General features: G+C 35.3%; 3 protein-coding genes across 5 annotated transcripts in view; 1 reads left to right on the plus strand and 2 right to left on the minus strand.

Annotated features, from left to right (window-relative positions):
• Positions 1-1486: 1486 nt before the first annotated feature.
• rdm1 (RAD52 motif containing 1) lies at positions 1487-4391 on the minus strand. 3 transcript variants are annotated; one of them, XM_016452457.1, is made up of 8 exons: positions 4156-4391; positions 3698-3877; positions 3413-3535; positions 3137-3299; positions 2459-2557; positions 2285-2364; positions 2161-2228; positions 1965-2037 (listed from the first exon to the last, which is right to left on the minus strand). In XM_016452457.1, the coding sequence occupies exons 1-7, from the start codon at positions 4318-4320 to the stop codon at positions 2175-2177; spliced, it is 864 nt and encodes a 287-aa protein (XP_016307943.1). In that variant the 5' UTR covers positions 4321-4391; the 3' UTR covers positions 1965-2037; positions 2161-2174. The 3 variants fall into 3 exon arrangements, with proteins under 3 accessions (XP_016307942.1, XP_016307944.1, XP_016307943.1); XM_016452456.1 differs by lacking the exon at positions 2161-2228 and having other exon boundaries at positions 1487-2037; XM_016452458.1 differs by lacking the exon at positions 2161-2228 and having other exon boundaries at positions 1487-2037; positions 4309-4390.
• Positions 4392-5030: 639 nt separating this feature from the next.
• On the minus strand, positions 5031-7012 carry LOC107662423 (somatotropin-1-like). Its single transcript, XM_016452443.1, has 4 exons — positions 6838-7012; positions 6486-6602; positions 5782-5943; positions 5031-5639 (listed from the first exon to the last, which is right to left on the minus strand). Exons 1-4 carry the CDS (start codon positions 7009-7011, stop codon positions 5436-5438), a joined length of 657 nt encoding a protein of 218 aa, XP_016307929.1. The 5' UTR covers position 7012; the 3' UTR covers positions 5031-5435.
• Positions 7013-10098: 3086 nt separating this feature from the next.
• LOC107662407 (myosin light chain 4-like) overlaps positions 10099-13948 on the plus strand; it is a 46226-nt gene continuing 42376 nt past the window's right edge. Inside the window, exon 1 of the mRNA XM_016452412.1 lies at positions 10099-10134. The gene's annotated coding sequence lies outside the window, so the exon portion shown is untranslated. The remainder of the gene's footprint in view (positions 10135-13948) is intronic.

The raw sequence follows: 13948 nt of genomic DNA on the forward strand, positions 1-13948 counted from the left end.
TGGCCTTGTTTGCACCTTGTGGTGAACCTTCTGTGTTTGCTCTGGTGAAGTCGTCTCTTGATTGTAGACTTTGACAGTGACATGTCTACCTCCTGGAGAGTGTTCTTCTCTTGGCTGGACGTTGTGAAAGGGTTTTTCTTTACCATGGAGAGGATTCTCCGATCATCCACAACTGTTGTCCTCTGTGGATGTCCAGGCCTTTTGAGCTGAGCTCACTAGTGTATTCTTTGTTTCTCAGTATGTACCAAACTGTTGATTTGACAGATTAAACTGTAGAAACCTGCTATCTCTCTGATGGATTTGTTTTGTTTTTGAAGCCTAACAATTGTCTGTTTCACCTGCATGGAGAGCTCCTTTGACCGCATGATGTGGATTCACAGCAACAGCTTCCAAATGCAAATGGCACACTTAGAATCAACTCCAGACCTTTTACCTGCTTAATTGATGTAGAAATAACAAAAGAATAGCCCACATCTGTCCATGAAACAGCTTATGAGTCAACTGTCCAATTACTTATAGTCCCTTGAAAAAGGGGGGAGGTACATATTAAAGAGTTGTAATTCCTTAACCTTTCCTCCAATTGTGATGAGATTTTACATTATATAACTGTAACTTGAATATGTTTTGGTCAACAGCTAAAATAATAAAAATGTATATATATATATATAATTATTTACATAATAAACATACACAGTACACACACACATTTTATGTAAACAAAAACTTATTTTGGATGCGATTATTCGTTCGACAGCACTAATATTCATAGAAATATACACGTGATGGTGCACACACATTAATTATGTAAACAAAAACTTATTTTGGTTACAACTAATCACAATTAATCAATTTGACAGCACTAATGAAAAAAAAACTACAAAAAAATGACAACAAAAATGGACTAAATGAAAAGGAAGTTGATAATATAAAAATAAAAACTGATTCAAAATACAAAGTACAGTCCTTGTACATCTGTATATTACCACATGTAATTTGACAACATACGAATTAGTCAATATTATCATAAATATGATTATGTACTTTATATAATTACAAAATTTTCCCAGCTGAGTCTTGGTTCTGCCACATTCTATACGCTAAAAATCTAAAGTCCCCCCCACCCCCAACTGTTGCCCATGCTTGCTGAGATTATTATTATTTTGTAACTCTGCTTTGTAGCAATATAAAAAGTCCTTGTACAAATCAACTGAATTGCAACAGACACTGCCACCTAGTGGTAATTAACTTGAGAAGCACATTATCTGTGTAAAAATGAAATTATAATCACGCCAATGAATAGACACAGGGAATTTTAGGTAAACCAGGGAAGCCTGTTTTTATGGATCTACTGATATTATTCTTCAACCTAGACCAAAAACACATAAAAAATCTACTTGACAAAGAAAACTCAGTCAACTGAACAAAAGCAGCGAGGCAAAAGCAATAAATAAAAGAGAGGCACATATAATTAAGATACATTGCTACAAATATATTTTATTTCACACAACACAAAAAAAAACATTTTAATGAGAACATACTAAAACCTCTCTTAATGTATTCTAAGTTAAGTCAAATATGTCAAACAAAGAGGCCGATCATGTTAAGTACACAAGATTTTAGAGGTTGATGCATTTTGGATTCCCTAAAATCCTTATAAAATTACATGGCTTTCTTGGCTTGACATCTGACCTGACCTTCAAACCTCAACCTGTGTGGTCATGCTAGTATCAGCCACATAAAAAAACAGAGAATTGCTTTGGAAATAGAGAAGAGGAATCTGAGGTCAGTTGCACTGAAATTGGGAGGCTAACCACAGAGGATGACCGTAATGCTGCACACATTATGGTCAATACCAAACATTAAAGAGAAAACTTATAGCATTTTCAGTGGTCACTTATCTGGAAAACATTGGCAACTGTGTGGGTTGAGAAAGTTGAGTGGGTGTCAGTGAGGGAGGTCTACTGTGAGGTCCCATGGGAAATCCTCTTCAGTATTACTGTCAGCATCTTCAAACTCATTCCAGGAGATGTCATTTACCTGCCACATAAAGCAACTGGTTATTATACAGCCCTCCGATTGGCTGTTACTAAACCACTGACCAGATAAGAACTGAAAGTGACTGGCTAGTTCCTCATAGCAATGGTTGTTAATATTACTGACCCTGGAAAACAACCTTATGAGCTGATTTCAGTAGACGACGTGGGACAGATTTTCATACATTTACTTCTCTGTAAATGGAATAAATTCAATGCACCATTGACCAGAATGTTCAAAGAACACTTACTTTTATGACTCCTTCTGAGTTCTCTTCTGGAAGGATCTCATCTGGATCATACTTGATCTCAATTGCTACTTTCCCATTTCCTATGGGACAATAATGACAAGAAATAGATGTTACCACAGATTGCAATGTACTGTATATAATGGTTGTATACAGTAGGTTGCTGGAAATACTTACCCAAGATCATGAGAAGCACTTTTTCAAAGGCAGCCACCACAGCTTTGTCTTTGGCACGTTTCATTAGCATCCCTCTTTTTCTCAGCTTTTCCTCTGGATCTAAAAGAAATTTTACATTTTAACAGATGTTGTGAATTTATATATATATATATGAAATTACACTGGTCATATTGTCGATTTAAAAAGATTAATGAATAAATAAATAAAAAAATGAATAAAGTGACGTGACATGTGGCCAAGTATGGTGACCCATACTTGGAATTAGTGCTCTGCATTTAACCCATCCTACGAGTCTCGAACCCACAACCTTTGGGTTACGAGTCCGACTCTCTAACCATTAGGCCACGACTTCCCCAAAATAAACAAATTAAGCTAAATAAACAAATAAATAAACATGTTAATGTTAAATGATAAAATATGATAAAAAACAAACAAACAAAAAATATATATTTTTTTTGTTATTTACTTAATTATCACTTGTAAATTTTATATTAATTTAAATATTAGTATTATAAATGTTCATTATTTTTGTTATTATAATTGATATATATATATTTATATAAATATATCAGTACACATGAGTTAAACCTCTAGAATGTTTTTTTACTTTTAACAATAACCTTCTGGAAAAAAAAAAGAATATTGCATGCCTCAAGCCAAGTGTGTATGCAAACTCACCTCGATCGTTGTCGATTATCTCCTCCGCCACACCGACCCCCTGGCAGCTCATTCCATGCTGTTGGAAGGTCAAATCTGCTATGCAACCATATTTCAAAAGCACACTCTGGTCATCTGTTTCTTCTTGGCACCCTGCGTCCACGCATCTTGAGATGTCCTTCAACTGTTGAAACACAAAAATGTTTGTTTGCAAACCAGCCATGAACAGATGCACGCTTAGCCTTGAGGGAAAAATCAAGAGTCTATTCGATGTATATCATCAATATTGCCGCTTACAGTAATAATGCGAGTAGACCAGCCGCCAAAGCCCAGGTAGTGATTAGCCAGGTTGTGACATTTGGAAAGGCTGAGAGGTTTAGTGCTATAGAAGGACAGATTCTGCTTCGTGCTCAATCGGACCTGAGGGATAGGTTGAAAGAGATAATAAGAAACATATTTGCAAAACAACTTTCAATTTAAACATTCAAACCGTCTTAAAAATAAATCTAAAAAGTAGCCCATCTGTAAAACATGTGCAAATCACATTACAGCTTTATCTGTAGCTGTAATACATTAGGCTACCTTTAAAGGAGAACTTTGGAAAAGACACTGTTTATCAGTGGCCCGCTGAGCTTTAGACGCCTGTGCCGATGAGTAGAACTTCACCATTGCATAGAACCCAGGTTCTGCCACCGTGGCATTGGGACAGACCTTCAACAGGTAAAGAGCTCCAAATGCTGAATACACGCTCCACAGGGACTCCTAAGAAGTTAGATGAGCCGTTTAATTAAAAGTAATTAAGCTTAAAGTTAGGTAAATTTATGCAATTACTGGTGATTTTACACTAAAAATCCCTAAAAGTCCAAGCCAACCAATCAATCTATGACTTGTTATGCAAACATAATGCTTATGTACATTTTTGGGCTGCAAAGGTTAAACATAACCTGACTCAAAAGAGCAGTTGAATGGTTTATTCATTGGTCATTCATTAGATACGTAACAGTACGATAATATAATATAATATAATATAATACACTTACATATATGTAAGCCTCTGAAAATGTTGGCTGAATGTCCCAAACGAAAATAGTTTTGTTGTTTTCGAGAGGGACTTTAAAATCAATTATATCGACCTCAATATCCATGAGATATGGACTTTGAATAAAGCTACAACTCGACAACGGTATAATTACCTCATAAAACATATGACTGAAATTAAAACGCTAGACAAATCTGAATAATGAATCAGTTCACGCGGTACCCGTCTGTGACTTCCGTAAACAGAATCGCATTTGGCGCTTTTGGGCGTCATATTACGTAAAGCGCTGTGATTGGATCAGTGGAAGGATTCCGAAAGGATTGAACAAATTGGACTTTCCGCGGTGATGTAATAACTACGATAGTTTCAAACGTTCTAAAAGCGTTCACAATAATAAGACAACATAATTTATGAACATTTTTAAATTGTAATCTTGTCTCATCCGGGTAATAGCCTACGCAAAGACCTGCAGTATTGCGTCGCAGAACAATATTGCTTTTATTTTTCATTTTATTTATTTACATGTATGTATTTTAGAATGTCGTGTTTAATGTGGCAATGTTTAATTTTGGTTAAACTAAAGATTAGATAACCGCCTGTAGCAATAGTACAATTTTCGGATTATTTTATCTTGTTCATTGTTTTGGGATGCATTACAGCTCCTGATAGGGCACAACAACACAGATGTTGACCTGAACATCCAGTCAAAAGGTGTGGGTAATGTTGAGGAAGGCAGGAAAATGAAACCACACAGGTCAAGAACATTGGATGCAATTTAAAACTTTAATGGAGAAAGACACAGAACTTGAGGATAGGATGCGCTAATAATAAGGGCATAATCTATGAGACAAACAAATGTTTACATGCATACAAGAGTGAACTCATCCATTTAAATGACAATTTCGACGTAACACTGAGCTTTAGCCCTTTTGAGCAATAATATTGTACATATTGTTAGCTCTTTGACTAAGGTCAATCTGGCCACATTTGAAAATAGATTGCCATAAATTGCTTAGCACCACTGTGAAATGTTAAACCAGATCCATCCTTTACGTTTTTAAGGAACAGCTTTAATTTAAGAGCATTCCCTAATGAGAAGAATAAATACAATAGTGGTAGATAAGGTTTAAATATAGGAGGGAAACAGAAAAGACAGGCCTAGCCATGCTTGGTTGACAATTCCTGCGTATATAAGACCAGATCATAATTACTTAAGGAAGTTTTAAGGACTTAAACTGGTCTTAGATTTGCAGGTATTGACTAGCAATACATCGGCGCCCTCTACAGGGTACAGTTGGAATCCAAGGATCTCCTGCAATTTGCAACCCTCAGGTAGGTTTCGACCTTGTGCATGTCCTTCTTAAAGCAAGCCAGCAGACGAAAGCTCTCTCTGAGGTTGTTCTCCCCTATGGTCAAGTAGAAGTCCTCAAAAGGCAGTGGCAGGGAGTCGTTATCATCCATGTTTGGTTGACCATCGAGACATCCCTGTGCAGATACAAATGCAAAATGATCTTATAGCTGCCCAAATAAGCCCTGAAGATGTGAAGATGCTGTCACACCTCCTGGTACGACCACTAGACAAATTGTGAGGAAAAAATAAAGTAGCATAGAAACTTGTCTCTCTAACCTTGATGAGCACACTGATGCCCATTTTCAAGTCGGCCAGCTTCTCAGTGATCTGGTTGGGGCTCCCGACGGTCAGGCTGTTTGAGATGGTTCCGCTCAGGGTCTGGCTGGGGAACTCCCAAGACTCAATGAGGCGGAAAGAGATGCGAAGGAGCTTCAACATCTGAAGAAAGAAAAAAATAATATCGGAGGCTTTAAACCACAGGCCATTTTTAATGTTTATGCCGCTCATATGTGATCAATCCAAGTGCTTCCCAAACTATGATATGCAAAAAATGTGTAATGATGGAGACATTTAATCTCTTAGCATCTACTGTGGTTGGTAAATATGTTCTTAATGATTTCTATGACTTATAAGACATTTAAGAGTAAAATTGTCATCCACTTGTTTGAAAACAAAAATATTTCACAGGCATTATGCATGTTTTCTAATGTTCTAATGTTCTAATTTTCTGCTCACTATAGTACAAGATGTTTTTATAATGCATTTATTGAAATAACTTTCTATTATTTTATATAATTATATGTATTCTATTTGTTATTACTGATTTTAATCATATTTGCGTACTTAATTAATTATTCTTCTTATTTATTTTTATATTCATCTTGTCCACAGACACCATAATACCCCTTGCAGCCCCCAGTTCGAAAACCCCTGGAACAACGCATGTTGGGATTTAATTTTGAATTATATAGTTTACTCACAGAGCTCTTCTGTGTTTCATCTTTTCCAGTGGGTGCCTCAATGTAGTCAGAATTGCAGAAAGACAGAGGGAAGATTTTACTCAGCTGTCTGCGCTCCTCAGGCAACAGGCTGTCCTCCTTGATAACAAAAGGCAAATTGTATTTAGTATTGTATTTAAAATGTATTATTTATAATACATTTAACTCACTCAAACAACTAAATAAATGCATCTGCAAGAAGTGCTTAGATGAGTTCTCAAAGTCCTAAGCTCATATCTCACTTTTAAACCTGAACAGGTGTGACCAATCACATCTGCTGTAAATGAGAGGTTAGAATCTACTAGTTCTGAATAGATTTGAATGAGAATCTTACAAAGTCGTTAATCATTTTTGCGGCCAGCTGGTGCAGGTGTTGTACACGAATGACTGCGTTATTGAAGAGCCGCTGGTTGTCTGATGCTCTCCCCTGGTTCACCAACAAACTAACCAGCACCACCGACAACAGCACTAATGCTAGGAGAAGAAAAGAAGGAGATTTATTCTTCATCTGCAACATGGTTTTGTTTAAAAGCTCCTGAAAAAATAACCAAATAACCAATGAAATCAGTATTTTGCATTAATGTTTTTTCCATGCTCCAATAAACTCTTTAAACTAAGAATTTTTTACATGTAAGAAAAAGAAGCAAATAAAAAAGAAATAATTAATTATTTAAAAAAGAAATATATATATATAATAAATAATCTATAATTTATATATGTCAAAAGTAAGATATGACATCCATGTCCTAAGTGCTACAACTAACATGCAAAAGAAAGCACCACAGCCATACCTCTAGCCATTTCGCTCAGGGTAGACAAACTCTTGCAGGCTTAGTTAAAAGCTTGTGAATGTTTGTTTTTCTGGCTCAGGTACTGATATTTATAAGTGGCATGAACATGTTTTGATGCATCTTAATGCATGAGAGTTGAAACATGAGAGTTTCCATGCTTTAATATGCATTGTTATGTGTATAAAGCAGAAAGATAATTGTTTTATTTATTAAAAGGAATCATATTGATATGAAATCGATAGCAAGTTTCCACTCCATATGAAAGTTTGGAAAAAATATTGTGGTCTTTATATTCTGAAAATGTTTTACAAACCACTCACTATATATTTTAATCCAGTGGCTGTCATTGGCACGGTGCTTTATAATGAGAAGATGGATGTAGCATTGCCACGTAACCTGTAAATGGTGTCATCTCCTCCCAAAAGGACATGTTTTCAATAATTATGAGAATAAATCAGGTCATATACGTGTTTGCTGTCACTGTGGGGATGCAGGAGGATTTTCCTATTCAGATGTGGTGTTGGCCTGTGCGTAATATTCAACAGTCTTGGGGTTGTGAAATGTCAGTGTGACATTAATAGTTTAATCCCTTGCGGGAAAAACAAAATACAATCTGCTTACCTGAACCTCATGGCTGTTTGGCCTTGTCACTTTAGGTTGTCGGTATAATGACCAAAGTGTAACAGCGTGTTCTGTGACAGTTCATGTAGGATAATTAATTAGTTATATAATAGAGAATGTCAAGAAACATCTGGGCTGTATTTTAGCAAATCAAAAGAAATAAAAAAGTATATTTTGCCTAAAGAAAATGAATCTGTTGTAATACCATTATATATTTTATTCGTTAAGAGCTTATGACATACATTTAAATATTTAAAACCCATTGTCTACTTACATCTATTAGTTAAAATTAATCATAGCAATTTATGCTGATTATAATTTTAACATTTTTATTTACGATCAATGTTGAAAACAGTTGGAAACTGTGTTTTTCCCCCAAAATTCTCTAATTAATAAAAAGTTCAAAAGAACAGAATTTATTTGAAATATAATTTTTTATACCATTCTAAATATTTTTTTCTCTTCAATTTAATGTATCCTTGCTGCATATAAGTATCAAGTTCTTTCTTTCATTCTTTCTTTCTTTCTTTCTTTCTTTCTTTCTTTCTTTTTTTAATATCTTGTATCACAGTTTCCACAAAAATATTAAGCAGCACAACTGTTTTCAACATTGATAATAATCAGAAATGTTTCTTGAGCAGTAAATTAGCATACTAGAATGATTTCTGAAGGATCATGTGACACTGAAGACTGAGTAATGATGCTGAAAATACAGCTTTGCATCACAGGAATAAATTACATTAAATATATTCAAATATAAAATAATGATTTTAAATTGTAATGATGTTTGACAAAATTATTGTTTTTACTTTTTTTATTTTTTTCAAAACAGTCAAAACATCCAAACTTTTGACCAACAATACTGTCTGTGTGTGTGTATTATATAAATTATCATATCTGGGCATTATAAATTATATTACAGTAATGAGAGTGAGATTTGTTTCACATTACAGTAATGAGAATATTTTTGCAGTAAATCAATGAAACATTTATAAATAATCTCACATAATGTCTTAAATTTCCTAAAATATTAGGAAATAATTTATACAAAATATAGGCCTATATTTATTTTCTTTTGATTCTTGGGTGAAATATGACCTCTTCACACACACTTACTATGATATTCACACAATATTCACATAATAACAATTTGTGTATATATATATATATATATATATATATATATATATATATATATATATATATACTGAACAAAATCATGTCACTTTACTTCACTTCACACCTGTGAGGTGGATGGATTATCTCGGCAAAGGAGAAGTGCTCACTAACACCGATTTAGACAGATTTGTGAACAATATTTGAGAGAAATAGGCCTTTTGTGTACATAGAAAAAGTCTTAGATCTTTGAGTTCAGCTCATGAAAAATGGGGGCAAAAACAAAAGTGTTGCGTTTATAATTTTGTTCAGTGTATATAACAAGATAATTGTGTTTGCCCTCATGGGTAAAATGGGCCACGCTGAGCTCCTGAGTTTTCTGCATTTGGTTCACTAAGAGCCAATCTGTTTCTTTTAGCAGAAGCTGGTCTCAGATCAGCTTGGCAGAGAAACATCTACAGAGTGAACAGAAGTGAGTGGCACCACAAGCATTCAAAGACTGTAAGTTACTTCCACCCTGCGGTTACAATCGGAATGAAAGCAGGTGCCAGAGGTAAATCCCCCATGATGCCTCAGCTGTTCATACTGGGCACTGTGATGACTGTCTATACCGCCTGAACTTGGCACCTGTCAGTCAAGTGTGAGAAACCAAAACTCCTTGAAGAAAGCCCTGTCAGGTGGATCTAGGAACACCATCATTCCTCCAAAAACCAACTTAATGATAAGGAATAGAAAGATAAATATTAGGCTATAGTGACTGTGTTTTGTATGAGAATTCGTTGTCAATGTCATTTCATTTCTAGCCACAAGAAGGCGCCACTAAATTCAAGATCTGTTCTAAAGAAGCTGTATTCACGACATTCGAGCTTGAATGGAATTTCATGTTTTAAGAGCTTCGAGTTATTTTATCGAAAGTCTCGGACATTCACAGAAAATAGCTTACTTCCGCTTTGAAAACTAAGGTGGATGGCACTTTAAGCCCCTTGAAATGTTGATCAAAGCATTACAGATCTCTAAGAGAATGCTTGCAATTAGTTTTGGGTTGAAGTACCATATCATTGATTGCACTGGAGTAAATGGAGATAGTTCCATCTCAAGTTAAGGTGAGTTGGCGCAATGCTGCTACGATCCCATATCCAAGTAGACGGCTTTACATACCGGACACATTTAAAATTGTATCCGTTGAGTTGGCAGTTATTTAAATTTTAAATAACACGTTCTATATAGAGAACACTGTCTACCGACCCGCTTCCTCTTCTGACTGCCAACTCAACGGATATGGAATATGAACCTCTCTTTGCTCTGTATCACTTTCTTTTTTTAACTTTACCTTTGGCTTCGTTAGTGAGACGGTTTCACACTCAGATGCACAAAATAAGAATTGTCCAACCAGCTTGTCCTATGTACACACACACACACACACACACACACACACACACACAGACACAAAATAGACAGCATTTACATTATGTAGCCTATATTTTTGATAAATAGCTTCAATGGAAGCATGAAAATCAACTAGATTGAAGTCTGTACAAAGAGTTGGTGTTGCTAGCACCATAATATAGGCCTAAACTTGACAACTTTTAGGCAAAGAAGAGGCACCTGACCCTGACGCCGCCTGCTGCATGTTCACAATGACCTTTGGCCCTTTCATTGTAAACTCTTCTTGAACTTTTGACGCCATTGATCCACTCATGGCCTTAACTTTTCTGCACAAAGATAAGAGCTGTATTTCTGTGTCCTTAAACGGTTAGAGGACCTGGATGAGCTGTGCTCTTCCTTTAAGGCAAACTCCACCTTGTTCCCACTTCTCGTCAACTCTTGTTTCAAAGGGGGCGATGTTACACATTCACCCTGGAATGTTCTGACTCCATCCCTCCCGCTCTCCGGTTCCACAGGCTGTTCATCACAGTTCTTGAGTCGTCTCATGTTGCATCTCTTCGGGCAGCGGCGGCTTCTTTGCTTTGGAGGCACCACTCGTTGACGGGACGAGCTTCTCCATTGCTTCCTTAGCTTACATAAAGGCTGAATCCCAGGAGAGGCTGTTCACATTCCTGTACAGCCTTGTAAAGGAAGCAAACAAAGGTTGTTCAGGTCAAGTGTGCCACCCTAAAAATGCTGAGCAATGAGTAATGTGTTCAGTAATCAGTTAACGAATCACCTCGCACACGTTTATTCTGAAAAGTTACCGAATATATGTTGGACCTGTGACTTAGCGGTTAGTGCATATCCTCCAGACACAGTTGTGTTCGTGTGAGTTACTAAGGTTCCTTTCTCCACAATAATGACCTGTCAACTGTTTCCATCAATAAGCAGCCCTAAAAATAAATATATAATTAAATAAATAAAGGCAAAAAACCCAATGACCGATGTAAAAAAGTTAAAAGAACACAGAAGAGGACAAAACAAACAAAAAATAAATAAATAATAAATAAATAAATAAAATATAAAAGTGTGAATATTTTGAAAATAGGAATAAAATAGGAAATAAAAAAACAAACACTAAGATTCTCTCCAAAGACACATTTAAAACTACAAACCAAGTTTTAATTGGTTTAAAATGTCTACTTTCAGTGACATTACAAATGATGAGGGTTAATTTCAAGAATATTCTCTCCAGTAATAAACCCTGGACACTGAGTGTGTCACTCAAACGGCAGTGAGAATGAATGAGCATATTAACACCACTCAGCTTCCACTCATCAGAGTGAAAGAGCTGCAGTGAACACACTGACCGGCTGTCCTGAGATCACGCTTCACAGCTGACCTCTGACCTGTTTTGTATGCATGGCACTTGGGTGGCTGTGATCCAGGGGATGCCGCAGTAGTTTTGTGTGACGTCCAGTGAGTGGCATGTTTGCTTATATGTGTATAGGTTTAAATGTGTGTGTGTGTGTGTGAGAGAGAGAGTGTCACTAACGCCTTGACTGAAGTATTCAGTGCGCCTGAAGCCTTCATTTACCTCTGCAGTACATGCAGTTCGTTCATTTCAACAGATATTTATGCCTTTCTACCCTAGTCTTTTAAAGTGTATTCAGGGGTAAGCCTATGATGATGTTTTAAATATGATAGACAAGATAAAATAATATAGCATTGCTGTTTAAAAGCCATCTCAATACTATAAATAGAAAGTATTGTGACCACAGGGTGGCGTATGTTTGCTGTATCAGCTGGACAATTTGCAATATAATAATTTTTTTTAAATATTCAGTTTTGATAATGTAACAGTTCAAATTACCATCTCTTAATTGCATTAAAACGCCAAGGCTCAAAAAACAAGTTTATTTCAGTCATGTAAACAGAGAAAAAATATACAATAAAATTTACAAATGTTTCAGTACTTGGAAAAAAAAAAGGTTACAAGATCTATTACATGCATTCAGCAAGTGACAGATACTGTGAGGTGTCAATGCATTCAGTGCACTCATGAGTGTTAATAATGCTAACATTTAGAACATTAAAAAAGAATCTAAAAATGATTAAACAAAAATTTCACAATTTGCTGAATTTGAAAATTAAATGACCTGCAAGATTTTGATCATTGCATTACATGAAATAAATTTTGATTAATATTATTATTAATTTGTCTTGTACAATTTAATAAACAAATATTAATGAAAATGTTTTTCTGAAAAGCATTTGGCCTCTGTAAATACTAGCATTCAGTTATTCTGCAAATATGGAAATTCTCTGCTTGAGCATTCTTATTTTTATCTCTGTCACATTATTATTGCATGAACAAACTTAATTATGGATAGGTTACATTTGTCCTCGTAATCTTCCATCTCTCTGCTCACCTCCCTCACTGTTGGTTTGCATTCTACAAATAAAATATAATAAAAGTGAAAGAAATGCCATAAATAAAAGTTTGAAAGCATCAGAAACTTCATGTTTAAGTGTTCCAACATTTTTAGAACGGAGGGCAGTAGCTAGTGCATGTTTAATCACATAAAATGTATCCTCAAAAGTACAAAATGTTTCACCAATTCAGTAAAAAATTAAAACAAAATGATGTGAAATGAAAAAACTTCCTAAAAAGTCTTTACCTGTCAGCAAAAAATAAACGCTGTTAAAAGTTTATATGTAAAAAGTTTATCGTGAGAGACAGATAAATTGTTAACTTTGCAATAAACCGTTGATCACCTAAATGACAATACATTTATGAGTGAGCAACTGTAAATGCTGGATGAGTATATTAAAACATAATAGGGATGCTAACAGTCACATTAGGTCAAGTTGAGTCTGACTCATTGTAGCAGACATGAGAAATGTGTCCACAGAACATCATACACAGTCTCCACACAATGCTTAGAAAAAGCTAGCTAGTTTTTTTACTTCTGACCCTGACACATCCATTTATACATGTTAGTTTTTCTGACATACAATGCCCTGTTGAAGCAATCCTTTGCATAGTTTCATCTACAGACAATTCTCTGTATATTATTTTGTCATTACATCCATTATAACTACACAACTGGTCAGAACAACCTGACATTCAGGGCACAACTGCATATCTGGCTCATAATAAATGATATCTAAAAGTAAAACTGGTTAAAAATGGTTAAGTGAGTCCTTAACCATCTTCAAGAAACGACTAAAAACACATCAGTTCCACCTTTATTTGACCCTCTAACTCTAGCACTTTCTACTCTATTTTAATTCTACTTTATCTATATTTATCTTCTTTTTTGTTTTATTTTGGATAAAAGCGTCTGCTAAATGACTAAATAAATAAATAAAACAAAAAAATGACCTACATAAATAAGCCAAGGATTTCACAGACTATATACTTGCAATAAACAATTTGCAAGTACACCCCACATACCACCTCATTAGGCAATTCCTTTAAGGGAATACGACCAAGAGCCTAGAATCATACTAGTCTTGGCCTGTCACACAGGGGCTACCGCACGT

This window comes from Sinocyclocheilus anshuiensis, unplaced genomic scaffold (genome assembly GCF_001515605.1).
Source record: "Sinocyclocheilus anshuiensis isolate Anshui unplaced genomic scaffold, SAMN03320099.WGS_v1.1 scaffold11, whole genome shotgun sequence".
Classification (NCBI taxonomy): domain Eukaryota; kingdom Metazoa; phylum Chordata; class Actinopteri; order Cypriniformes; family Cyprinidae; genus Sinocyclocheilus; species Sinocyclocheilus anshuiensis.

What these genes read in the sequence shown, in the direction of transcription:
- rdm1 (XM_016452456.1), bottom strand. Translation starts at nt 4,320, where the DNA reads ATGTTTTATGAGGTAATTATACCGTTGTCGAGTTGTAGCTTTATTCAA. An exon ending in TCCAAAGTTCTCCTTTAAAG is followed by an intron (nt 3,536 to 3,697) that starts GTAGCCTAATGT and finishes CCTATCCCTCAG; the next exon opens with GTCCGATTGAGCACGAAGCA. An exon ending in GATAATCGACAACGATCGAG is followed by an intron (nt 2,558 to 3,136) that starts GTGAGTTTGCAT and finishes AATTTCTTTTAG; the next exon opens with ATCCAGAGGAAAAGCTGAGA.
- LOC107662423 (XM_016452443.1), bottom strand. Translation starts at nt 7,011, where the DNA reads ATGAAGAATAAATCTCCTTCTTTTCTTCTCCTAGCATTAGTGCTGTTG. An exon ending in ATGAAACACAGAAGAGCTCT is followed by an intron (nt 5,944 to 6,485) that starts GTGAGTAAACTA and finishes TTCTTTCTTCAG; the next exon opens with ATGTTGAAGCTCCTTCGCAT. An exon ending in GCATCAGTGTGCTCATCAAG is followed by an intron (nt 5,640 to 5,781) that starts GTTAGAGAGACA and finishes GTATCTGCACAG; the next exon opens with GGATGTCTCGATGGTCAACC.